General features: G+C 41.0%; 2 protein-coding genes across 10 annotated transcripts in view; one reads left to right on the top strand and one right to left on the bottom strand.

Annotated features, from left to right (window-relative positions):
- CARS2 (cysteinyl-tRNA synthetase 2, mitochondrial) overlaps window positions 1-2,846 on the top strand; it is a 36,675-nt gene extending 33,829 nt beyond the window's left edge. For all 3 annotated transcript variants that reach the window (XM_027639913.1, XM_027639895.1, XM_027639903.1), the window contains one exon: window positions 1,851-2,846. In XM_027639913.1, the coding sequence (XP_027495714.1) occupies window positions 1,851-1,925 (75 nt within the window). In that variant the 3' untranslated portion in view covers window positions 1,926-2,846. The remainder of the gene's footprint in view (window positions 1-1,850) is intronic.
- Window positions 2,847-3,046: 200 nt separating this feature from the next.
- Window positions 3,047-27,910, bottom strand: part of NAXD (NAD(P)HX dehydratase) — a 48,287-nt gene continuing 23,423 nt past the window's right edge. For 6 of the 7 annotated variants that reach the window (XM_027639864.1, XM_027639842.1, XM_027639855.1 and 3 more), the window contains 5 exons: window positions 16,966-17,016; window positions 16,780-16,884; window positions 16,303-16,423; window positions 7,696-7,816; window positions 3,047-5,315 (listed from right to left, as the gene is read on the bottom strand). In XM_027639864.1, the coding sequence (XP_027495665.1) occupies window positions 5,165-5,315; window positions 7,696-7,816; window positions 16,303-16,423; window positions 16,780-16,884; window positions 16,966-17,016 (549 nt within the window). In that variant the 3' untranslated portion in view covers window positions 3,047-5,164. Of the gene's footprint in view, window positions 5,316-7,695; window positions 7,817-13,408; window positions 13,529-16,302; window positions 16,424-16,779; window positions 16,885-16,965; window positions 17,017-27,910 lie in introns of those variants that run through there. The other variant, XR_003527122.1, reaches the window with a different exon arrangement.

The raw sequence follows: 27,910 nt of genomic DNA, 5'->3' as shown, positions 1-27,910 counted from the left end.
AGGGAGGGACAATATACATCTGCTTTGGTTGCCCAATGTGAGAGCTGTCACTTGTCAGCACACGTGTTAAAAACAGCTGTGGAGCGTGGTCACTGTCTAAGGGTCTCGGATGAAAGCGAGTGTGCCGATACAAACTGGGTGAGCGCCTAAGGACTGTGGTGGTGAGCTACAGCTGTGAAAGCAAAGGAATACTCTGAGAAGCTGGAATATCTGCTTCCTTTAACTTGTTTGTAAATCCTCGCTCCACTCATCTGTCAAGCAAGTTTGAAAATCCAAACAACTGTGCTGAGAAAGTCTTGGAGAAGAAGCTCGCCTTTTGATCTATTGGCAAAACAGCACAGCCCCATTTCCACCCTTGTGCAGATTTGTTTTGCTTTGTTTTTAAAGGGATTTACACATGAAAACTTCACAGAAATTGGTCAGAACCAGGATTCAGACCATTCCATTTATTTAAAAAATGTTTTTAATAACCTGAAGCTCAGCATAATCTGTCTCCTGCTCCTCCTAGAAGAGATTGTGCCAGAAGACAAAACACACATGCACAGATGAGCACACACAGCACACATCCAAAGCTGAAGTCCTGCTTTTTTTGTTGATACCATGGAAGTATCCAAAGGTGTGCTGTGAAGGTTGCTCACATCTTGCTTTTGCAAATCCTAGACTCCTATGAACATGCAGCTCTGCAGTTCCTGACACGGGCTCACCAGAGCACACATGCAACAGGACATGGCCTTACCCAAAGCAGGGCTCTCTGCACCTTCCTACTTGGCACGAGTCTGCTTGTCTGGGGTCGGCTGTTAGAAAGATGCCCTGGTAACACAGAGCCCACCAGGGGGGTGTTGCTTGCCTAGTAAGTGCTACCCAGGCTCTCATGGCCACAAAACTTCTGAGCCTGATGATAGGCATGCAGCAATGCCTCTGCTAATGGGTTCCACTCTGTCACATGAAGCTCAAGTAAACCAGCAACTTCTCAAGTCCCTGTGCAGGAGGAAAAGCAGCAGAACAGATGAAGCAGACAAGCCTCATCTACATGCAGAGTAGACTAGGAGTAGACCCCTGGTTTGAGGGAGGGCAAGGAGGGGGTGGCTTGAGAACCAACTCAATCTCCTTAAAAATCAGCTTTGTAAAAAGGGTAATTTCTCCTTCAGATTCTAAGTTCGTAGTTTCTTCTCTCAGGCTGCTTGATGTAGATGATGTTGGCTGAACTTACCTAACTTGCATCAAACTGATTAAAAAAAATACCCATTTGTCTTTTCATGTCATTATAGTATGCTTGAAACGCAAGCTCGGCTGTGCCACTAAGTGAAATGTAGTAATTGTGTATTTATGCATCAAAAATAGTTTTCACTTTAATGTCAGAGCTAATATGCAGATTAACTTTTCAACCATTACAAACAGCCGGATCTAAATAGTCAGAAATATTCCATTTGGCTGTACTATTGTCTTTCAGAAATATGACAGTATTACACTATCCCCAAGTTCAGAAGGCGATCAATACATATTCTCATGTATTGACCATAAGTGTTTTCCATGTACCTGAGCCATTCAAACATGAAAATGCAATTGCAGGAGTTGAGCAGAAGCTACTCATGTGAAAGTCTACACCCCACTGCAGCATCCCACACTGAAGAGGTGACATTTCTAATGTGTGTTTCTTCCTTCTTAGCTGGAAAGGATTATCTGGGTTTGTTTTACAGCTCTGAGCATTATTAGTAGCAGTGGCATTCCTCTGAGATGGTATTGCCACCTCCTTTGCCTAACTAACTGGATTAATAGCTTTGCTGTATGAATCTTGTTTAAAAACCTGTGCCTCCACATGCTGGGACTAACCTGGATACTTTTTCTTACAGGACAGAGCTGCTGTTTCAACCTGGGAAATTGTGGAAGGAGGGCAGACAGAGCAGCAGACTGAGAAACAAAGCTGATCCCTCATCTTTGGACTTGTTTTTATTTCAGCTGCTTTGGCAATTGTTGTAAATAATAATTCTTTCCAAATAAAGTCTGTGGAATAGAATGGCTAACAACAATAATCTGTGCAAAACTGTTGGCACTGCCATTGGGTAAATAAATACAGGCCTTGAAGTACACATGGCAGAAGCATCCAGAGAGCAGGGCAGCAAGAAAGCAGCTTGACTTACACCGACACTGGCATATTCTGCTGCAGAAATGTTCCAGCTCCAAGTGCTCCGTGATCTGCCTTTGCAGCCTCTTCTGCTGAGCTGACACTGAGAATTAAACATAGCGAAGGAAGAGGCAAGAACTTAGGCCTGTCTTTGAGGGTGAAAACACTTAGTTTTATGCCTGTTGGTTCAACAATTCTGTTCCTCTCAGACAGAGAAGTGGGGGACACTTTTAGCCTTGAAGTATTTCCTTATTGCAGTGGTGCTGGTTTGGTCCTGTGAGACCTTTACCTGTACTATGGCGGTATACACTTTGCTTTTGCACAGAATACACTGAGATTTCTCTAGCACTGGGAGTGCAGCACACTCAGGATCTCTCCATCATAATTGGGAAGATAAAATTAGGATGCTTAGCTATTACCTGTTCAGTTACCTTTGCTTTTGCCATTGTTTGCATTAAAAACAGTCCCTGGCTGCTGTGGCTGTAGGCAGAGGTGCAGAGGCCTCTCTTACCTGTGAGGTGACCTGTGTTCTAGGGCCTGAGTTGATATGGGGCTGGTACTTACCTCTGGGCACACTTTCTTTAAATCAATTTATGAAAAGATAAAAACCAAGCAGAACATGGCTTCATCTACAGGGCACTTCTGTGCATTGTACTTTCAAATTGTCTGTTCCAAAGGATAAAGGCTTTCTTTTCTACTCTTGGTAATAAAACATGTAGCTATTTTTCTGTTCCCTTTCTCCATTATTGGTACTTAGAGAAAAGATGGAGGTGTCCCTTCATCAGCACTGGGGCAGGTGCTTATTTGACACAGGTGGTACTGTACTCTGCTAGTGGCAGTGTTGTAGCAAACTAGAGTGAAAGGCGAGCAGGCAGCTCAGCTGTGGGAAATGTGATCAGCACACACCAAACAAAGTCCACACAGTCAATTTGCTATTATTTTTATTTCCTACCAAAAGAAACTGCTACATTTCCAGAATGTTTAAAAAATGTACCAATTTGTATACATTAGTGAATAACAGAGTTACAACTTCTGTGTAGATTTAAAACCAACACGGCAGGTTGAAATCTGTACTGAGCTCTGTTAATTGATTGACTTTGCCTACAAATGCCATTTAGATTATAATACCACTCATGTTCTAAATACAAAAAAAAAAAAAAGCCAGTAGCTGTTTTAAAATCAGTTTTAACTTTCTGATTGCTGATTTAATTTAAAAGTAGTCAGGCTTCTCAAATAGATTTAGGGGGAAAAATAACAGTAGCTTAAGTTTCCCCAAAGATGCAGACAGTTTACGAAACTGCTTAAATTAAACACTAAAACCTCATCTCTTAAGAGTAGTCTGTGAACCCTCATAGACCAACATGAGCAAACATTTAAAAACCTATCTTAAAAATAGGTAACTGGTTTAGAAAGAAAAACAAAAATGCATCAGGGTGAGGTAGTAGTCACAGTGCATCCAGAAATATCAACTCTAAGGGCTGAAGGGAAATACTTGGAAGCAGCCTTTCTGATTCCAGGTGCTTTCTGCAGGCAGCTATTGAAGGTATGAGAACACAGTCTGACTGGTCTGTGGGACACCACATGCCAACCTAGAGCTGGAGCCCTGCACAGGAGTGGTTGTGGTTAACAGGTAACATCTATTGCAATAACCAGACACGTTATGTGCTTGTTCTGTGCTTTAATGAGCATAAACACTTGGAGCTGGATTGGAGCCTCAAGGGCAGTACCCACTTAAATGTTCTTGGCATGAACTTGTCCCCCTCTCCATACTGGTTTAGTCCCTACAAGCTTTGACTGAATCTCCAAAAATATAACAAATCGTAGTGTGCAAAAATCCCACACAAGTTCCTCTTTATACCTAACGCTTACCTGCCCTGCCAACGTGCCTGATCAGCGTGGCCCCAACAGTGTCCTGTCCCGTGAAGATCAGACAAAAAGCCTCTGTGCTCTAAAAAAGTAAAAGTACTAAGTACTGCACTTGAAGCTCAGACACCAACCACCATTTTCTGTTCCTGCCTTTAACCTGCAGCATACAGCTGCCTGCACACTGCTACGACAGTACAGGTACATGCTGTGGGCTGCCTTCAACTCGTATTCCTGCTGGCTAATTACTATCCACCTATGGATCTGTATGCTGGTCTTCTCAGAGCTCTAACCCGGCAGGCAACAGGAGTTTTGAAAGCACTTTACTCTTCCATGATCACTGAGAGTCTGACAGTTCTGCTGGGTATCACTGAGTTTCTTGCCCCACCTAGTACCTCTCCAAATGATAATTTCACAAATTTATCACATTGAGTTCCAGATGAGTCAAGACCACATAAAGAAACAGAATTTTAATTTTTTTTTCAGGTAAGCCTAATTACTGTTTAATGAATTTTGCTGCTGAGATACCTACAGTATATCCTATTCTGCCACGGGGGAACCTTTTAAAAAACAACAAAATAAGACATTGCAGGAAGGGGTGCCTTGTCCAAATGAATGCTGCCTCTGGGACCGGGACTGGGAAAAGGCAACTAATTACATTCAGAATCTACAGCAACTCTCATGCACTCCCTTTCCAAAGAGGCTTATTTTTTGCTTCTTAATATACTAGCATGGCAAAAAACTGAAGTGCAATAGCTAATTCTAGATAGAGGTTCTAAGAATGACAACATGATAACCTTGGTGCAATCCAAGAAATTCAGTTGAGCTGGTGGAAGAATTTTATCTAAATATCAAGTGCATTTTTTTTGCTGTTCACACTTTAGTTATTGCTCAATAACTATCAAAAAGAACAGAGGAATACTTTCAGTTTAGTTTTATTATATTATAACAGATCTGCAACTACAGCTTATTTCAGCCAAAACATTTTTGTATTCCAAACTCTTAAAAAATATCTACATTAATCATATTTTTCTATTCTTAAAAATAAAAAAGATCTACCTAACATACCAATGTTGCTACAGCACTTGAAAGGGTGCATTACTTATGTAAATTCTACGGTACATGTAATTACTCTTGCAGTCATTGTTCTTCCTTTTCTTCTTCTCTGCTGCTTTGGCTTCAGGTTTCGTAAAGTTTGCTGAAAGCTGTTCCAACTTCTGAAACCATGTCAGAGGCTGTCATTGAACGTCCGAATTTTTGAAAGGCTTGGTGGTTAGACTGCCTCGTAAGAGAGCAAGCTCCAAATGCAGCCACTAGAAAGGGATTTTGACTAAAAGGAAAAAACCAAAAAAACCCAACATTATCAAGAGAATCCAAACACTCTTGTGCAATCCATAAGGTGGTGGACATCATCTTTGTACCCCTAAATGCCAGGAAAGCCTCTTAAGCAAACATCTGTTTCTCAGACTCACTGCAGAACATCTTTGTCTGAATTTTTTTTAACAAATACTTCCCTATCCATGGCATAGCATGTGACTGACTCAGAAACCAGGGCCAAAGGACGCAAGAGGAAAACAGGCTTAAAAAGTGGGGAAGGTGATCCATGTCTAGTTTTACTGATTTGATATTCATCCTTTCCTACAGAAGAAGACCAAGTATCACCTGGCAGCGTTTTAACTCCCTTTCCTCTCCATTTGCTGGGTAACTCCGTTTAGTTTTGTCTTGCAGGGGGTGGGGAAAGATGTGGGGATGCAGACAAGAGATGATTTTTAACAGGGCCACAGTGACTGCTCCAGAGGCCTCATGATACCAGCTTAAAAGCGGTACAGTGACCGCCATAGCCCACGACGGAAATGAGGCACTGCCTTAATGTCTCCTTACATGCTTACAAACGGCCTAAGACAGTGTACCCAGCCCCAGACCTCAAATGCTGAACATCCCCCTGGAGAAGCCAGAACAGTCTTGCCACCTCCAGAGCACCTTTTCACAGGCTGGGCCATGGGAGTCACTTTTGCTGCCTTACAACAGAAAGCAACTGCAGAATAGTTCAGCAGCCAGTGCTGCGCTCCAGGTTCTGGCTGATTAAAATTCTCACAAAGCTCAGCCACAGCTGAGCCATCACTGCCTGTGAGTCACTAGAGACCTACTGACTCCTCTGCCAAGTGAGAGTTTTGTGAAGGATCCTGATGTAAAACGCAGGCAAAGCAGGACATGAGTTTACAATTAGGTGTTACTTAAGGGGCAACTCCATATCACTCATCAAGGTGCAGGAGTATTTAAGCCACCCTGAGAGTCAATCCTGGATGCCCAAATACTGCTCTGAAACAAGAGCTGTGCACAGGCTCCTGGGCTCAAGGCAGTTAAAACACTTGTTTCAAAATTCCACTCTGCACAGACCTGTTTTGAAACGACAGAACCAGGCACAAGCGTGGAAAGACTGGCTGGACTGCCTGCAGTGCAGTCTGCAAGCAGGTGCCCTGACTCACTGAACCCAAGAAGCTCCTCCTCTCCTGAAACACACAAGGTAGGATTGGTACAGCAGGTGTTTGTGAAGGGTCACCTTAACACCACCACAGGAGACACAATGTATTGCTGATGCCAATTATACTTTTCCTTCATCTATAAAATAAAGGAGTTTCTGAGGAAGCTGTTTGCAAGAGCCACAGGAGTTCAAGTCAGGAGAGCCTGGAGAACGTGCGCTGCCTTTGCTAATCTCTCCAACAATTTAATACTGCTCTGTTGTACCCCAAGCAAAAATGAAGTCACCCTTTGAGCGAATAAAAACAAAATTCCTCCGTTACTGACAGCTGCAACTCTTCCATTTTGGGATTGCTATGTTAGATTTCAGAATTTAAAAGTCTGGTTCAATTGGTCCCTCATTCCTCCTGGGGCACCTACTGCAGTGCCCTTGTGGTAAAACAAACACAGACTAGTTAACTCCCACGAACATCTAATTGTGTGCATCTGCATGCAGCATCCAAAAAGACTACAGAAGATCTCCACTCCTCAAACTTTCATAGCTCATTACTTACAGAGAAGAGGGACTGTAACTCCCTGACTGCTTTTATCAGAGTTCCTTTCAACTTCATTTAAAGCAGCTGCTTTCACAGAAGGAGTACATGACTATACGGACCAACTAGTCAGACAGGAATTGATGTAATTTAACAAAAAGCCAACAGTCAGCTACATGGCTGCTTTATGCACAAATAAACTGGACTGCCGTTTGGCCTTTAAAAGAGTTACACTCTTTGAAACAGTATTTTATTTGCAAGTTTCAACTTACCTCCCCAATGAATTACTTAGGCACAATGCAGAAGGATTCACCAAATTACAAAAACAAAGCCAAATGACATGTTTTTTGAATTACAGAGATGTTACTACCAGTGACTACCACTTACTTATTCTTTGTACTTTCAGCCTACATTCAATTGTTTTGAAAACGTGTATCTCACACATAAATGTCCTTGGGAATAGATCCAGATTCATTCTCTTTTTCTGCCTCAGACTTGGGGATGTTAGATTACTGAAGGGTTTGTCTTATTAAATTATTACTATGTAGACTGCTCTAGAACATACATTTTTTAAAAGTACGTGGATATCTTTGTACCAACGACTCTGATTTCATTTGGAAATTTATACAGCGGGTCTACAACAGTTGCCACAGTAGAACACAAACTCATAACAATTAAGTTAATTATTAGTATTCATACCCATTTGTTTTTTCAGCTCCAGCAACAAATGCCCAGTGTGCTAAGACTCCAAGAGAACCAGAAAGAAGGTCCCCCTGTCCACCACATCTCCGGCTGCTTCCTTCATGACTGCATACGAGTACTACAAACAGATAAACAGAAAACAAAGTCAGGTGCTTTTTTCCTTCCATTTACAATGACACCACTGCAGCTGCAAGGGTTATTAACCTCTGAGGCACACAGCAATGAAAAGGTGAGAGACTAATGAGAGACAGCAGCACACACTGAAGTACACTATTCTTAAAAAAGAAAAATTATTCCATCAACATTTTTAAAAATACTTTTCTGATTACCTTTTAATACTTTACCAATAACATCACACAATATACACACTTTCTCCACTTCACTCAGCCTGCACAGATGAGTTTAGTGATTCATGTGCCATGATGAGCCATTACCCAAACTGGACCAGGTCCCTCCACAAAGCCATTGCGTAAATGCAATCCTTCAGAGTCTCTGACCTTCAGAGTTTGTGAATGCAAACCAAGGCATTTCACAAAGAGCAAATGCAAAACAGAACTAAAATCTCAAATCTTCTACCATGCCCATCACAAAGATATTTTACTGAAAACAGCCTTTTCCTCAGGCTTTGTAAAAACCATATGCAAGACAGATTTGTTTTTTCTGCCAATCAAGTGTCCTCAGCATCCATGTATGTTTCTGTCAGCAGTGTCACTGTGGATAGGCTCTGTCAGGTTATCAGATGTTACATTTCTATTTTAAATATACAAAGGACCTTGGTCAAACTGATCTCTTTGTGGAGCTTTAACTATGAAGAAGATGCAAGTGGTTTCACTACATTTAACTCCTTTGTTCTCCACTCTTAACAAGCCCAGGCAGGAAGCCTAAAGGATACCTAAGGCACACAAAAAGAAAACAGCATCGATTCTGCTACCCTTCTCCAAACTCTCTTGTGTACCTACCCTTAGCTTTTCTTCTTGCTTGGCTCTGAAAAAAAAACCCAGCAGAAATTTATTTTCCTCTCCTAGGAGAATGGAAGAGCTGGCAGAATCACCAGTGGCCAAACAGTGGTCCTTAGCATCTCCAGCCAGCTACTGCAGAGCTACTCAGGTTCAGGATGGTGCGCACAACTGTTTGTGTGCTCCTGAGCACACCAAATACACAAGCAAAGTATAAAGCAAGACACTGCTTGGAGAACAGCTCTTACCCCAAGTCACCTGGGCTGGGTTTCTCCAAGGTGTATAAAGAGAGCAGCCCAGGTGGTTTAGAGGGAGTAGTACCCATATTTTTCAAATGGAATTTTTCTCTTACAAACTCATGGGAAAAATCTGAACAAAACTGAAGAACTTGTAGATAAATCTTCTTAAATAGCAAGCAGTAAAAAACTACATAATGCCAATAAACCCCTTCCAGTCCCTTAGCATAGTTCATTTCTGGAACAGCAAAGAATTGTACTTCACTTCCATTTCCTACCAATTCTTCCAGCAATAATTGCTGGGCTTGTGAGGCCAGGCAGTTGTGTGTGTTTGCTGCCACTGAGAGGGCAAAGATTCATTAGTCACCACGAACACAACAGACACCACTGCAGTGTTGCCAGCAGTTCATTTTCCCAATCACTCTTCTCCTCTTCCCCCTCCCCCTCTCAAATTAAGATTCTGGATGTGTTTCTCAGTGAGCAGTAGCTAATGTCAAATTTCACAAGTTAAATGCCCTTCTGAGTTAGCTATCTGAAGAAGGTATGCCCTTTTAGGTGCGTGGTTTATTCTTATTTTTATTTTAAATACAGTGCTTTGGAGAAATTACCTCTAATTCTGCTACTTTGAAGATGCTATCTCACAGGATTTTCACTTTGAGGGCTTGAACTCCTGGCAGGAGGCAGGATGGAAATCCTCCGTTCAAAAGCTTTGGGGCCTTCTGACTGACAGCTGAGCACAAGCCCCTGCTTATTAGCTGTATGTCACCATCTGCCACTATTCTGTAGCCCCACAACCTTCCAGTCATTTTTGAGCTGTACAGGAAAGCAAGCTCTCCTCAAACTAGGCCAATTATAATACTCTGCTAAAAAAAAAAAAGTGGTCTTTTGTTTGTGGTTTTAAAAAAGTAAGTCTCAAATATGTGCAGACTACCTCACAGGCAACAACAAAAGCAGACCTTTGTACTTTGCACAGAGATGCTGGAAAACAAATCCATGGAATACCTTCAAAGAAGCAGAACTACAGGAAATTCACTTGAATGAGGAGGGAAAAGTATAATGCTTCGGCAATTCTTTGTGCAGAAGCTCAGCTGATCAAAGAACATCACAAAATAAAAGGATGATGAACATTACAACAGGCAATGGGAAGAGGATTTAAAAATTCCTCTGAATTACAGTCACTATTAAAAGCTTTTAAAACAAAAGAAGGAATCCCAACTACCATCAAGACAAATTGGCCAAATCAACATAGGACAAGGTCTTCTGGATGGCTTTTCCCAGCCTTCTCTTAGAAAAATAAAATAAACTGCTGTCTTCCCACTCCCCCAGTGCAACATCCCCCACTAAATGTCTGTGCCTTGCTGTGAAGTCATCTCCAGCAGTTCTTTAAGGACCAGGGGGGTGATGTCCTTATGTTGCCCTGAGCACTGACAACCAGTGGCAAAGTTATAAGACCTCGATTAGATGGACATGACTGAACAGTCAGCGATGATGCTGAGAAGGTGGGCAGTTCTATTCCCTGGAGATATGCAGAATGATGTATTTACAGGAGGATGAAGCAATTTTTGGTCCATTGCTCAGTGAGGCTGCAGCACATTCAACTAGGGACGGATATGTACATCAGAAAACCTAGAAAACATGGTTCTTGGAATAGCTGAGGAGACCACGATGACTAGACATAGGACAAAAAGGAAACTACAAAGACTAAAATCACCACAATCATCACAATGTGTCGATTTTGAAAGGCAACAACCAAGGCCACTTCAGGTCAGGTGATCAGACACCAGTCTGATCGAAATAATGGAGAGTTTCAGATATAATTCAACTGACAGACCGTAAGAGAGAGAAACACAAAATTAATGCTGGTCAAGGTGGCTTGGGTGTTGGGACAGGGTGTCTTGTTTTGTTTTCTAATAGGTCCGGGCAGTCAAATCTGATGTCATTATTTCACAGGGTGATGAATCAAAAAAAACCACCTCAGTATAAGTAACAGTCAGTTTTTTAATGAAAACTTTTTTATGCTAAGTAACTTTGTAGAAAAAAAAATACCCAGCTCCCCAGCACTTATCCATGCAACACACACATACTATCATAAGAAAAGGCTAGATGAAATAAAAATGTCATGAGTGAAGAAACGCCTCCATGAAGTATGGCAAGGAGATCTGCTAGAGTCAGAACAACCACAGTTCTATTCAATAGTTTCAACACAGTCCCAGTGAGTTAATAGCACATAAATACTGCCAGAGCTTTAGGCAGCAAATACAACACATCCCTCACATACAGTCACATGGATTTCTTGTGTACCTAATTCCATGGAAATAATTTGTAATGAAATATGAATGCAACAGAAACAAAAAATGGTAGGCTGTCATACTGATAGAATATTGGAAAGTAGAAATTCAAGAGTTTTAGGCTCCAAACAATTCAAAACTCTGCCCCAGACCTGGGCAACTATGGTTTATTTATTTATTTATTTATTTATTTATTTATTTATTTATTTATTAGCTCTATGTTTAATGTATTTCAGGTCATAAAATAAGATACCATCACTCCCTTTTCAGCACTCCTTGAAGATATGACACGCGTTAGAATTTGGGAAAGCATTCAGACCACAATGTCACACTTAACTGTACCACTGCCAAATTTTAAGCTGAAAGAACTCCCAGCCCAAAATCTGCTGGCAGATCAAAGTCCAGAAGAATGACCTATTTATGGGTATTGTATGCTTAACTTAAAAAAAACCAAACCAAACCAAAAACCAACAGTGTGTTATGTAACTGAAAATAGCTGTCCTCTCTTTGAAGGAAAAAAATCAGAATGTAGCAGTTTTGCTGAGCTCAAACACTGCAAGTTAACTGGGAAACACAAATTTTGTGCTGTACACAGGCAGCACCATTTACAATCCCAGCTCCTAGATACATCACACTTAGAAAACAAAAGTAGTATAAAAAGTCATGTATGTCTGCTTGTTCCTGATTCACCATGTTCACACAGTAGTGAAAAAAACCATCCTAGAGATTAATTTCTTTTATGTTTGTATTTAGAACACAACATGTGAAATATGAGATAGCTAGTTAAGGCTAAACACGTAGTACCGATGATGGTAAATAAGGCAAAAGAACCTGTAAAACATCACATTTACTGGGACTGCAGACTGAAAGACAGCCCAGAGATTAAAATTTACCTCCTGAATCTCAGACATCCTGAACAATTCTTTGCACTTGCTTTCCTCTTACAGAGAAGGAGTTTCATGCTCATCCTAATGTGCTCAGGAATCCATGTATGAAACATGCAGCCATTCTGACTTCTGCTACGACCCAACTGGATTAATCAGCTAACATGAGCCACCCTACACAACAAACGCATTCTAGTTTAATTAAAAGGCTTAAGATTTCAATTTTCTATGCAAAACAATGCAGCTATCAAGGATCATTTTGCTCCATCAAATGCAAGATTCTGATTTAGACCATTTATGAGATTTTGAGTAAAATCCCAATATACATCTCTGACCTGACATATACTTACACTAGTAAGAAATTTATCTTTTTCCTTTTGCAAGTTACTTCACAAAAGCACATAGCTGGAGATTGTGGAGTCCCAGAAACATGTCCCAGAGTGCATACAGACAGGGAAACCAAGTTTAATGACTTTGGCTGGAAAAATAACTCAACTGATGTGGAAAATGTAAGTTGGCTTTTATATAAAGGGTGCTTATACTTTTATATTCCCTAATCACACTTTTAAAACTTAGGTAAGTCCTTGAATGCGAGATACCAGGCAATTTAAGTTAAAAGAAAATGACCCAAATTTTATATTAGTTTTCTTGGACAGGCACAGGAGTCAGAGGATAATCATGATGACAGGTGAGCAGTGCCAGGGAGACAGCAGGCTGGGCTGCATGGGCAGTAGAGTGCAGAGTGGCACAATGGACAGGAACCATGACCTCTCTGTTTTGCTCACTCTGCAGAAGCGGGACTGGAGATGAAGGTGCTGCCTCTCAAGCAGATTTGCTCAGCAGCTGTGAGTGAGCCCCAGAGTGATAAGCACTGACTAGCTTCCTTTATAGCTGTACAGGGAGATGAATGTCAGAAATTAGACGTACTGCTTGAGGAGTTAGGGCAAGAGTTGGCTTTTTACCCCACAGTCAGTAATCAGTATAACCTCTTGCATGCTTCTTTGCTTCTCTTGACCATAATCACAGCTGGGCAACTGGAGAGAAACTGTATCTGGCTACTGACTTCAGGTAAAAATAGTCACAGGCAGTAGCAGGATGGTTACCCATAAGGCCTGCCTCTTGGAAGGAAGGAGGGCTAAACAAAGGTGCTGGGGAAAATACAGAGGAACTCATTATAATGTTTAAAAATCAAAATCCAAATCCTCTACTTCAAGGACCTAACCAAATTTTAAACATGTTAGGAACTAAGACTGGTATAACCACACTTTATTATTGACCAGTTCTCCAAAGAATAATAAAATAATAACCTTAGAGAGCTGTGCCATAGCGAATAAAAGCTGACTTACCTTTTACCCACAGGCTGAGTACTCATTCCTACCCTGGTCAGTGATGGCACTGATATCACCTACCAAGAGCATGGTGAAGCTCATCTTTGTAGAGCAGGGAATCAACAACTGTAGACCAAGCTATAATGTGAAATTGCAAAAGGAAAGAGAAAAAGAGTATATAAAACTTAATTTAAAATCTTTGTTGATTATGTTTACAGGGCAGTTGGCAGCTCATGACTGAAATGAAGACAAATTATAGAAAAACCTCCTTTTTAGTGGAGGACTACTACTACTTTCACAGAGGCCATGTATACGATTTGGTACTGACTTTGAGGTCGTAAGGAACCACCTGCACCAGCTAATCTGATCTGCAAAAACAAACCTCAAAGGTGTCCAGACACTTCACAGTATGGCAATCTGCCAAAGTCCCTGGCATGTAACTGTAGTAGCTAATTTCTATGTCTCCTAATAAAATCTGCCTTACTTTGAATTTATTAAGTCTCGTCTCCCAAATAGAATTTATTGAGCCTCTCTGCTTAGATTTCAAAGCTATTTGCTGATAGTAATCCTTCAACAACACCTGTACTTCCAGCTTATACCAAATCACCTAGTAACCCTTTTTGTCTTCAGCTAACAGAAGTAAGTTGTCTACTGAATTTCCTACAGACTCATGAATAAAAGTACTGTGAAAATAACCACCACAATCACTCCAACCTCCAAGGTATTCACCAAGCCAATCTTCCCTACTGCAAAATTTGGCACCCTCAAAAAGCCTTCCTTCCACAACAGCCAAGCACAAAACACTAAAGCTACACAGTAAAGTTTGCAATTTCTCGAATTCTGGTTTTCCTGGAGAGCATTGAGACTTACTTTTTCCCCCTTACTCCCTTTTTTTTTTTACCCAGAAAGCATGCATGTAGTGTATTCCTAAAGGAGAAAGTTCAAAAGCAATATATAAAAACTGAAGTGTCAGTATGCTAAGCACAGGAGCTCAAGCAGAAAATGCCTGAAAATAGGCAGGCCTTAAGCACTACAAAGGGATGATGACATGATAAATAAAGAGGAGTACACAGATCTTTTCATAATGTTTGTGCTCAGAGGACATTGGCCTGATCCAATGATCTGGATTTCCCTCACACAGGAATCAAGATGCATGTTGTCTTAGCTGAAAAAAATGACATCAGATCATAAGAAGAGACAGATGAAAAAAGTTAAGACCAAAAAACCTGGGAGAGAGTTGAAGGTCAGTGACATGACAACATATTGCGTGTTGTGGCACAGAGCACACAGTAGAATCTCCTTTCTTAATGTAATTTTGCATTTGAGAAGCTTTAAAAAAAATGACCGACAGACCAGACCCAAAGAACATTCTTGTTAAAAGGAAGCTGAAGTCTATAATTCCTGAAGAATTCTCAGGAACCTTCTTGCAAGTCATGCAAACTCTAAAAACAGTTTTTGTAGCAGACATTCTAACCTGCATTAAACCTGACAATTGCTTTCTTACAGCTCAGCAATGCTGCCTGTAATGTCTATAATTCGGGAGACAAAGCATCAGTGATGGAAACAAGGTAAGAATAAGAAAGCAGCCTATAGCTGGACATCAATCAACAGCTATAAAGGCACAGAACTGGTTTTATTTCAAATCAAAAGCCACTTCACTAATAGAAAAAAATATCAGAACACAACAGAGACAAAAATCAAGGCGGGGTAAAAAAATAAAGCCAATGAAAAACCCCCAAACCACACAAGACATACACAAACTTGTGCCGCATGTGAATATTCAAAATTGAAACTGTAAAGAGTTTCAGTTGTTTCCTGTTTCTTTGAATCCTGCATGACAAGAGACATTAGAGACAGTGACCTTTCTCTCCAGAAATGGGGGGGGGGGGGCAGGGGGAGTACACTTATTTCAAGAATAACAGCTCAAAAGGGGAGCAGACATTTACTAGGCAATGTGTTCAATCTAAAGCGCTCACCAGTTTTCTCAACATTCATAAGAAAGCAACATTCCTGTATAAAAAGAACATTGTTGACATAAAAGCAGAAAAAGAAGACAACTACAGCACTCTAAAGCTCTCTAGCTGGCATAAACTGGAGTCAAGACATTTATCCTCCGGCAGTGTTCATCTTCCCTTAAGCCTGGCCAGACTGTCCAAGGCTACAAATCAAGGTTGCCATGGGTGCAAATATGACAGCAGACTTCCTGTGGGGCAACCTGGAAGGACCTAAGTCCTTTACCACATGGGTGTAACTACATTGCTTCCAGGTATCAGTTGTTTCACAGTCTGCTACAGTATCTGCACTAATGGGGTATGTGGAAGGTGGCTCTGCACAAACCAGTTGTCATATTACATCTGTTTTTCTGTTACAAAATACTCCCATGGCTCCCAATAATGAAAAATTGACTGTATATACAAAACAGTTCTGAAGCAGCATAAACATTTATCAGAGATTAGCATTTAAGTAATTAGAAGCAGAGCTGCTGCTTGTTATGTATTTGAAATAAGACCATGCAGTCAAAATGTGATGAAGGCACTTGTGAATTAATTTTATACTGATAACAGTAAATGATCAGCATAAAAAGCATCAGACAGGCAGCTAATTTTATTAAGTATACTTTAACCATATTAGTAAGTGACAAATTTCTCAATACCTGTGTAATGTAAAACATAAGTTACAACCATTTAAATGAGGAATAAAATCAGCAACTTTTTTCCGTAAATGAGTTAAGTTGCACTCTTAAAATATCAATTTACACAAATCATCTAAAGGTGATCTGCAAAGGCAGCCATCCCTCCATTTCAATCTTCAGAGGAATACAACCAATTGCTATATAGTCCAATCACTGGACTGCGACTGAAAGCGAACAAAATGAAACAATCACATTACTCAAAGCAAAAGGCTTCACTTACCTTTCTCTCCATCTGAAATAAGATCTCTTTCTCCCTTTTGAACAACTGTCAGGTTCCCCATGGCTTGGCTGAGTCTTAATACACATCCATGATGATCACTACTGTCTACGGGGTCTCTAAGCTACAACACAAGAATTCCATACACAGTACATATTTTGCTACTCAAACAACACATTCTAACACACTCTACTTCAGCATATGCATGGGGGGGAAAAGAAAGGCAGTATCATCAGTCTTTCCAGGTATTTTTTCTTATACCCACTGCAATGCTAAAAGTTGCATGAGAATGGGTCTTCTTTAAAAAAGAGCTCTGTTTAAGAATATGCATTGTTGTGGCAATTATCCCATGGCATAAAAACCCAGAGAGTGCTTCCCTCACATATAAGAAACAGCACATAATATTTAAGCCAGCAGTAAGTTATTTATTTTTAAGGATTAAAAGATTAAACTTAAATATCAAAAAGGAAAACAGCTCACCATGGCTTCATACAGCCTACTGAACTCCATATAGTTTGGAGTAAGAATAGCTCGCTGGTAGCCTTGAATAAGAGAAGGTTGTTGGGAAATGAGCCACAGTCCATCCTGCAAAGCACAGTAAGAAAAACATTTACTGAATAGATGCTTAAATGTCACACCACTGACTGAAATCAGGAAAATACTTACTGCATCAATAATGATAGGAATTCCTTTCACTTTCGATTTCTCTATAATACCCTGCAAAAAATGCAGATAACTTTAAGATGCTTGCTACTTTAAATCTCATAAGATCCAAACCAAATTCATACAATAAATCTGACCATATAAGTTGTTCTTACAAACTGACAGAAAAAAATCTGTTATATTCTGCAAACTAATGTAAGACATTTTTGTATCAGATAGTAATTTTACAGTCACAGTGTTCTCTCCCTGGTTCAAGTATAAGTGTCCACAGAGTTGATTTGTATTGGGTTTGGGGGCCACAGAGGTGGCTTCTCTTGAGAAGCTGCCAGAAGATTCCCCCATGTCTGACAGAGCCAATGCCAGCTGGCTCCAAGACAGACCTGCCGCTGGCCAAGGCAGAGCCTGTCAGTGACAGGGGATAACATATTTAAAATGAGGAAAAAGTTACTGTGCTGAAGCAATTGCAGTCACAGAAGAGAGGAGTGAGAGTATGTGAGTTACAGCCCTCTAGACACCCAGGTCAGTAAAGAAGGAGTGGAAGGAGGTGCTCCAGGCTCTGAAGCAGAGATTCCCCTGCAGCCTGTGGTGTATGTAGACTGTGGTGAGGCAGCTGTGACCCTGCAGCTCATGGAAGTCCATGGTGGAGCAGAGATCCACCAGCAGCCCATGGAGAACCCCACACCTGGGCAGGTGGACGCCCAAAGGAAGCTGTCACCTCATGGGAAGCCCACACTGGAGCAGTCTCCTGGTAGGACCTGTGGCCCCATGCAGAGAGTAGCCCACACTGGAGTAGTGTGTTCCTGAAGGACCGCACTCCATGGGAAGAACCCATGTTGGAGCAGTTTGTGAAGAACTGTACTCCATGGGAAGTCTGCTGGATAAGTTCATGGAGGACTGTCTCCCGTGGGAGGGACCACATGCTGGAGCAGGGAAAGAGTGTGGAATCCTCCCCCTGAGCAGGAAGGAGCAGCAGAGACAACACGTGATGAACTGATCGAAGCCTCCATTCCCCACCCCTCTGTACCACTGAGAGGGGAGAGGAAGAGAATTTTTGAGTTAAGCTAAGTTTGGGAAAAAGGGAGGGGTGGAGGTAAAGTGTTTTTACCATTTGGTTTTATTTCTCGTTATCCTACTCTGACTTAATTTGTAATAAAGTTCAATTAACTTCCCCAAGCTGAGTCTGGTTCGCCCTTGATGGTGATCTCTCCTGTCCTTATCTCAACCTGCCAGCCTTCTGTTATATATTCTTCTGCCTGTCCAGCTGAGGAGGGGAGTGATACAGAACCTTTGGGGGGCACCTGGCATCCAGATAGGGTTAACTCACCACAATATGCAAACAAGCAAGCAATCTCACTCACTCTCCCTGCTGTAGGAGGCATGTAATGCCAACGTAAGTCACACATAGTAAACATACACCTCCAATTAAAAAAAAAAAAAGAAAAATCCCAGTGAGTACTGCCATGACAGAAATCTACCAGTAACTGTAATAGTAACTTCAGTTGCTTTTTGGATGACAGCTCCATTGCAGTATTTGAGTTAACGTACAAACAAATATCCAAGAAAAGCAGTAGGTATTATGCCATTTCACACCTGGTCCTGGAGGTTTTATGCTTTGAAAGCAAAACCAAGGTGGCCAAGACAACCATTTGTAAAAGTGTTTTCTTCAGCAAGCAGTACCTCCTAGTAGACTGTCTGCCCTTCTATCTTCTAATCCAGCAGCAGCAATAACTGATCCACAAGCTTTTTAATGAGCAATGGCCAACAGTCAAGTTTTTTCAGTGTTGGCCATTACCAACTCGTCTTTGAAGCTGGAAGGTTTATCTTTTTCCTGTATAAGATAATAGAGGATGGTCTCCATCCAAAAGTTTAATTATTTTTGAATATTATTAAACTCTTCAGATTAGCTATCATACGGCACTGAGCTTCACAGGTTAGCAAGACATGATGTAAGGAATAAGGAAGCAGTCTTTAATTAATGTTCAGGGTATTGAACATTAATTAAATGTCTGTTCTTGTGGTAAAAATAAACACTGCCCACCTTGCTTCCTGTAAATAATTAATTATTAAATAAGACATACACATATCCTCACAAACTTATTACTACCTCATTCTGATTTTTCCAATAGCAGTAGAAATACATCCCCCCTGAAATAAGGCTGTGGATCCAACAACCAGGGTTATGTTTTGCTGTTTGTATTTTCCTTGTGTAAATGAATGCTATACATCCAACAGCCCAATTATTTTTGAACCATACTAAGTTCTTCTGATTAGATATCATATGGCACTGAGACCCAGAGCTCAAGAAGGTCATCCTCCCACAATTTTTGAAGATACAAATACCATTTACTGCAACCTTGTTTTCTAACTGTTTATAATTAGAATATAAGCCAGTCTTTCACGACACTTCATCTTCTAAAACTAAAAAAGATTTCCCCAACAGATTCTGTAAGGAAGTATGAAGGAATATACCCAATCTTAGAAGTCCTTATCCTTCCAAACCACTCTCTTAAAAGCATTATGAGGAATCTAGGGAATTAATTTTGCCCAAGGTTCTGTTCCCAAAGCAGTTATGGTTTGGGAGTTGCTGTTATTTTTTGGTCCCTTTTCACGTTTCCTCATAACTGTCATCTTGACTACTGGTTAGAATTTCTCTCTCACACACAACAGACTAAATAAAGAATCCTGAAAATCCATTGTCTACCAAAAGAATGTATATATAAGATGTAAAAAAAAGTGGTAGTTAGAAAGCATGACAGTATACGTACAAGTAAATAGCATCTGGAAGGCAGATCATTGGTACACTCCAAAGAAATAACACATTTTTTCCTAATAATGTTTTGAGTTCCTACCTCTCCAGCACATCCTCCACAATCCTGAAAGATCTGACCTCTACTCTGAAATTTCACCTTGCTAAGTAAAATCTACTGGCCAAGTAACTTTCATTTTGTACCAAGTCTCTGAGGTATCAGTTTCTAATCTAACATACTGAATGAACTTTGCTTTTTCTTTCTCTCCTTTATCTACCAGGAGACACAAAGTCCTTTGTCTTATTTAGAAAGTTCATTTTTGATCAAAAAAATCGCCAAACAATACAAAAACCTACCAAAACCAAAACCCTACCCCAATCATTTTCCTTTCCTCTTCATTCCTTAAACCTAGACAGAAACTGCTTGGAGACAGACGAGGAACCTCCTAGAGGAAGATTCCACTCTTAGTGGAAGAGAGCACAGTAATGCAGAAAAGCATGATATGATTTAAGCATTTGATAGCCTGCAGCTGTGCTATGAAACACAAGATTCACCTACACTGTACTAACATGGACATCCAGGACTCCTGCACGGTTCCACAATTATTATGGAAAAATGGGGCTGAGATGAGCCAATGTGAGACACCGGTTGCAAAAAACAGCTAGAGGAGAAATGCAGAAGAACATGTGAGGGAGGAATAAATTCCTATGGAGCTCTTAAGTACAACCAAAGGATATCTTATCAGTCATAGAAGTCTTCATGGAGCAGCCATCCTGAAGAACCAGGAGCAGAGAGCAGGTGGTGCACTCACAGCAAGTACCCACAGCCTCTTGGAAAGAAACTCTGTGGTCAGTCTGGACTTCTCCACTTAAGTCCACGAGCCAGCAATAACACACACCATATTTACTCTGCCCACAGCATACAAGTAACAGCATACAAGCTGGTTCTTCACAGCTCCATAGAAAAGACAATTCTGTAGTTTTGCCCACACCTGACTTAGATATACTTTTCAGCCTTTTTAATCAGATCTGGATTAGCAGCAGAATGCCTGCAATGACTTTTAATATATTAGTAGTTTTATCACTACTTGCATTTTTCCTGATGAACTGATTCAGCTACACAAAACTTTGGCATTTGGTGTTTGAAAAGGGAAGAATCAGGAAATTAGAGCCACTCATTTTAATAAAAGATTGAATTTTAATTAAATTAACAGAAAACTGCAATAGTAGCACATATAAAGCAACACCTATACCACAACAGTAATTAATTTTCACATTGTCATCCTTCTACCTTGCAAAGGAAAGATCACCTTACTGATGTAAGCAATGAACACTGCATTTCCTCAGTCCTTTCAAGAGTCATGTCTTGGCCTACCCTTGGCAAAATTCTTACTCATGTTCTCAAAAAGAAGTTTAAGCTTTACCATGCCATAATAATGGAGAGCATTAGCCATGATGACATCCAAACCCTTTAGGAAGCAGTATAACCTTGCCATCAGCCCACTGAAAGTGCGCTCCACTGCAACTTGCAAATGCCAAGTATGTAATTACACACTCTGGTTTGGTAGAGACATGCAAATGTGCATAACCTGTCACTGGCTACATCTCATGCAACCTTAAAAAATCAAAAAGGGGTGGCAGCCCCTTTTACAAAGAACTCTCTATTGAAAGCTGGGATCAGAAACTGCTGTTGAAATGCCACCTATAATTGCTTATATTTTCTGCATGGATGCTGCTCTCATCCAGCAATCCCGGATCCATGGTTTTGTCTGGAACAGAGAAATAAAAGACACAGACAACATTTCCTGTAAATGCTGCAGCTGGAAGCATTTCTGCACATCCTCTTCCTCCAGGTGACCAGGAGGAACAAATAAGTTCCACCCCAACACACTGCAAATGAATTCCTACAAAATTCCTAGGGCACTGAAAGCCCTAGGAAGCACTTCTGCCTTGCTTGCTTCAAGTCTGGATAAATGCAGAGTTAGCAGGGACTCAGCTGCAATAGAGGTCAGGATGCAGGTCTGTGGCAGAGATGCTTGGAAAATGGGCTTGGCAAGTAGAAGTTTGTAATCTTGCACAGCTAGAGGTAGGCAAATATTCCAAGCTCAGCCTGTGCTCAAGGCTTCAGTCAGGGTTGGCAGGAGCAGAGAAGCTTCCCTAAATATATTCTGTTTGGAGCAAGACGTTTAAAAAACATTCAGAATGGAGTTCTACTGTTAGAGATTCTTCAAATTAGAGACACATTTTCAGTAACTGGCTTTGAGTTTTTTATTTACTTGCTGTTTTTACAAAAAAACCCTTAAAATTGCTTTCATTAGTTCCTATGAACTGACCCAAGAACTCATCCTCCTAACATTCAGTAAAGACAAACAAAACTTTCTCTGTGGACAAGATATGAAAAATCACCCTTAACTAGCCTAATTGCCTGAGTTTTACTTTATATATTTCTTATGCATAACTATCACTAGTTCATTAATCACTCCACTAAGCTCTCAAACCTCACACAAGGAATGACCACCACTCTTGAATGAAGAGGCTCATAAAAGAGATGAATATCCTTTCTCTGAAACAAATAGCTTCTTTATCTCGTGGTTTATGCTCCATTCAATTTAAGGTGGTCTTTTAACTGTAGTACCTCATGCTAGGCCCTGTTCTCCAAAACAGATTTTCAGGTGCACAGCAAAATATTTAAGCCAGGCAGAGGCAGAGGGTAATAAAGAGTCTAAAGAGTACCCTGCTACATGATCAGGCTCATTAAGTGCTTTAGGAAACGCTGAAAGCTGTTGTTACAACTAACAAAGCTGAAGACACCGTAGCTGGCAGCTAATCAGAAGTGTTCTATTCTACATTTAAAAAAAAAAAGATATGAAAATTATTCACTTGTAAATTCCCTCTTTGAATTCAAATTAGATCACTTGTCCTCAAAGGTGGAGGAAAATTGCAACTAAGGATTCTTAATATCAGCTTCAATCTTATGCTAAATTCTTAAAGAAGTGACACAATCCAAGGGAATGCGTGAACAAAAGGAACACAAGCAAACAAAGTAAAATCCTCTGAAATACTATCCTAGTTCTGTAAAACCCCAGCGCACTCCTTTTTGGCTTTGCTTCTCAAAATTATGGTCAACCAGACACCACTTAAGAAGCTACATTTATACACTTTCAGCCCTAAACATATCCAAATCCACTTTAAACATTAATCAGAATAAATAACAGCAGCCATTTTTCTCATGTTTTGATCCACTGAATGTTTGTACTCACAATGCAAACTCTACAAGGCGTCCAATTTATACCTGATGACGTTAATGTTAGATTTGGCTTAAGATATTAATGGTCAGCTGTTGGCATTTTGTCTAAAAAAAAAACAACATAAACTTAAAATGAACTCTGTCATTTATAACTGCAGATTTCTTTGTGGAGTTTGTAGATGAATGATGCTCAGAAAGAGTTGAAAAGGTATACCGTTCAGTGTTTTGCTTACAAATGCTTCTAAGTAACAGAATCACGTTAAAGAACAATATGAGCCTACACACAGAAAGCAAATAAACATCCCACTTCACTGTGAATGACTGTCAAGATCCATTACATATATTAGAAAATAAACTCTGTTTGCAAGTTGCATAAACCTGTATTTAAGGTCCTGTTAGCATATATTCAAACACTGTGTTTCTAATCAAGACATTTGTGAGGAAGCCAAAGAATACTAATAATACTTAGAACAAGCAGCAACAGTGCTTGGCATAACCAAGAGGTGTTCCCAAGCTTTATCTGCACCAGTAACACCACCACAGAGAAAGAACTGCATCCTATCCCAGCAAGTGCCTCATCTTAGGTGAAGACACGCACAAATTCTGACTCTCATCAGGCCTTTCGAGAGCAGTGAAGCTTGGCTAGTAAGAGATTAGTTTTTCACTGGATACTACCTGTGGTACATGCATCAATATCGGGGGTTGGGTGAAGGCTCAGAGGAATGCATTTTGCACACACATTCTCACAGTAGTGCACATACATGCCCTCTGGGGTTTGCCTCTGCAGTACTGTCAGAGATTGAAATGGTTAATGGCTTAAACATTGTTAAGATCACCAAAAGACTGCTCACCTAGCAAAGCCCACCCCTCCCTGAGTAGCCTACTTGGAAAGGACCTTCAGATAAGTGGGTGCCATTGTCCAGCTATTGCAGGTGCAGAAAGGTGTGCATACCTAAAGCTACAAACTGGATTGCCAGATAAGGGAAGAGGCAAATCCTGTGAGATGGGATAATCCTTCTTAGCATGCCAAGGTCCTCCTTACATGATGACTCTACTGTGAAGACCCCTCTGGGGAGCACTTAAGACTCCTGACACATCCTGTGGGACATCATCCATTGTAAAACTCCCTACCCCAGGGAAGGTACAGTTCCCACCTGAGCTCAAAGTGTATAATAACTCATGGAAGTTGGGGGGGCTTCCCCGAGCCCCAGTGGTCAAGACCATTGCTTTAATCTACAGACATGAAAAATGCAACTGCCAAGTTTCATTGCTGGATCCAGCGGGTGGTGACTATATATATCTTTCCACTTTTATCCTTCTTTCTCTTCCTTTCCTTATACATTTCCTTAAGTGTTATTTTTATGCTTTAATATTGCTGTATTACTATGGATGATAACAACCAAAACAACTACACCTGTTTTCCTTTGAAACAAAACTGTTCTAAAATAAACCACACACACACACATATATATATATATATTTTTACAAACACCGATGTTTCACTCTAACCCACCCCAAGGGATTTACTAACAAGAACCCAGGTTACCCTCGCCTTCTGGGGTGGGTCATAACAAGTACCACAGGCACAAGACCCAATCTACTTCACCTCCTCCTAGCTGAGTGCTGAGAACAGAAAGTGCTACTTAAGTTCCCTAGGAACTGCTGAATTCCCACACTGAGAACCTCCAGAGGGTATAAACAAGGAAAGAAGCAAATGCATGTGACACACACTGAAGAACAAAGTTTTGGAAAATAATAATTCTGCTAATTTGAGTAGCCATGAGCAGTGACTCTAAAGAGTAATAAATCCTGTTCATATTTGGGTATGGTGGTGGGTACCACAGACAGCATGACTAATCTGTCAGCTGCAGCATTAGCCTGGGATGCTTCTCAGGTGTCTTGGTACAAACGGAGTGGGGGGCTGCTCAGATATCAAGTGGAAAATGTTTTTCAAGGTCCATAGTGGCAGATCTACTTTTAACAGACAGCTATGACAAGTGGCCCTGTATTCTATAGTCCTCTTGATCTTGTAAAAAACTAGTGCAGATAGTGTAGGGAAGCACCTGGTCCCATTCTCACAATTTACTAAGGCTATGAAGTGTTGCCTAAATCCTGAAAGCATGAGGCTTGAAAGGGGGAAACTAATCCAACTAACCAAACACAGAAAGGCTGATGCCTCCATCAAAGCGGAACTGAGAATCCATCTGACAATTTCAAATGGGTTCTCTCTGGCCACACTCGATGGAGGTGATCCCGTGACAATGGCCCAAAACTCTCTCACCATGTTAACTACAGCCCAGACAACATTTCAACACAACCTTACAATGATGTCACTAGGGTCGGAAAATGAGATTTCTGAAATTTATATCCCAAGAGATAGGAGAGATCTTTAAGGGCAAATGACTGGCTGAGGGTAGTGTTGCAAGGCAAGGGGGTGAGAGAAGAGAAACTGCAACAGCAATACGCACAAATGGCAGCTAGGCAGGGCCTCAGCCAAAAGAAAAACCCAGGCTGGTATTCCTGACATGCTCTTGGAGCTAAAACAAAGACTGAAAATTGAGTGAGAGGAACAAGCACATGGTTTGAGCAACAGGTCAATTTTATCGTGTAATCTGAATTACACGGAGCCATTCTTACTATTAATCATTACCTCTCTCACAGGAGGGAAGCAAACATGCACTGTTGAAAACAGCAAGCTACCTTTGCTGCTGCAAAGCAAAACATAGCAAGTCTGAAGTGTCAGAGTCCAGGATTCAGTGCTAGCACTTCGGGGAGAGAGAGAAGGAACCCAGTGACAGGCAAAGAAGATTCCAACATCAAAGACTTCTGTTAAGGAACAGAGCTCTTTGTAAGGATGAATGCTTCTCTCTACCTGATCCCGACAGTAACTGCTGTTCCACCAACAAGCCTGTATCAGTCCATTTGACCACAAAGCCAGAAGGAACAGGGGAAAGGAGATGTCAAAAGGATGGAAACTGATAAAGAACACAGCTCAGCCTGTAACTGCCTAACTGCTAGGTGGCAGCAGAATGCAGAACATCCTTGAGCATTAGGCATCATCTCTCCCACGAGGTTATGCAAGGAATATCGAAGTTTTCCAAAGTGCTTTCGGGAGCTGCACTCATCATCCTCCAGGAGAGGAATCTGGTTCTCTCACACACATGAGGAACAGCTCTAGATGGTACAGGCAGAAATTTCCCTACTTCCAAGCCTCAGCTACAAGGAAAATCAGATCAGAGTAAGACCAGAAGTGCAAACATCCCCAGTAGAGCTGAATGAAGAACACTATGATGGGTAGGTACGAGAAGGACATAATACTGGTGCTATTTGAAAAAAGGAGAGTATCCAGTACCTTTGGAAATATGCTGCAGATTCAAAACAGAGGACAGTCATAGGGACTGTGGCCTTGCTTCCTGTATGGCAGCTAAACTCTTTCTCAACAGTCAAAACCACTAGCAGCAGCATTCCAACTGAGGTGAACTCAGGGAGGTAAGGTACTGTCATCTCTGGCCAGAATCAATCATGGATGCTGAAAGGGAGAAACGGGTGGCCTCATGTTTCCTACAAGGAAGCTGACACGGTGGCCAAGTTCCACACCAAATACGGTAACAGCATTTCAGAAGTTTGAAGTAGTACAGGGAGCAGAGATGCTTCAGTGTGCACACTCCAAAGCTGAGAAGTGGAGCAGAAATGTGTTTTCACTCCTTTCTCTCGAAGAGAAACAGCCTGGACTGCTTACTTGCTCCAGAGTTGGAAAGTCTAATCAGGCCAAGACTACAACTGCCACATCTGCAAGGAATCCAGCTGCATAGCTATTACGACACAACAAATGCTTTCTTTAGGATAATTTCCTGAAGCTGTAGCTCCTGGTCATTCAAACTCATGGCTAGGAAGCTTGGACAGAGCATCAGCCCTCACCCAAGCAACTGAGTAACAGCAGGGCTACTGGCACAGACCCACAAAAGCAGCACATGAAAACAGGATATAACTTGTAGAGTGGTTTCTTTAACAGGACTTGTAAATGGAATTACAGCCAAACCCAGAAAATCAGAGGAAGCTAGTAAGTATGTATTCAAAGAATATCACTATGCACTCAGGGGAAAAAAAAAAGTCAAAGGAAAGTGATCACAAGGTGGGGTTTTTTTAAATCAGACTGTTGAAAGGAGCTCAAGTACCACATGCTGCTGCAGGCATTAAAAATGAGGGAGGTAGGTGACATACTAAAGATGCTGAGGAAGCAAAGCATTCTTTGATCTAGAGATGATAAACCATCTGGTCAACAAGTACCAGAAATTGCAGGTTACTGCACTAGGTAATTTCTTAATTTCTCAATGTTCATAGGAAAGAAGGAGCCCAAACACGACTGTTTAGAGAATCACATTCATTGGCAATGTGTTGGCACAGTACTGACAAGAACAGACATAAAAACAGCATCAGAGGGGTGACAGACCACTATGCCTCAGCATTTAATGGGACAGAAGGAGGAAGAGGGGAAGCTCTCTCCCACTGAAACTACCACTCTGATACAAAACCCTGATCAGAAAGCAGACACTCACCTACTTCTCAGCCCTGTGTTCCTAAGACACATGCCATGGTCTTAAAGGGAAACCAGAAAATTATATACCAGCCCAATCTCCTATAAGAGTTTTAAACAGCAATGATATCATCTCTTGCTTTTTTACTGAAGCTTAATATTTGCTGTTGAAGCAAGAGGGAGACTCAGCCTTCCCTCAGCACAGAGAAGTACCGGTCTTCCTCAAGCAGGTAAACAGGGGTCACTCGTCCCCAGTGACATGTTAAAACCCACACCACTGGGTAACTAATGAACACTTACATAACTAGAGTGAAGACAAAGAACATGAGCTTTAATGTGAATTGAAATTAATAAGGCCAGATCCTTGGCTCACATGAATGTATCCTGAGATTTTAGCATGAAGTAACTTCCAAATGCCTTG

This window comes from Corapipo altera, unplaced genomic scaffold (assembly GCF_003945725.1).
Source record: "Corapipo altera isolate COAL_440 unplaced genomic scaffold, ASM394572v1 0, whole genome shotgun sequence".
In the NCBI taxonomy this organism is placed as follows: Eukaryota; Metazoa; Chordata; class Aves; order Passeriformes; family Pipridae; genus Corapipo; species Corapipo altera.
The sequence above is the reverse complement of the archived record's forward strand: the minus strand, read 5'-3'. Positions and strand labels throughout refer to the sequence as shown.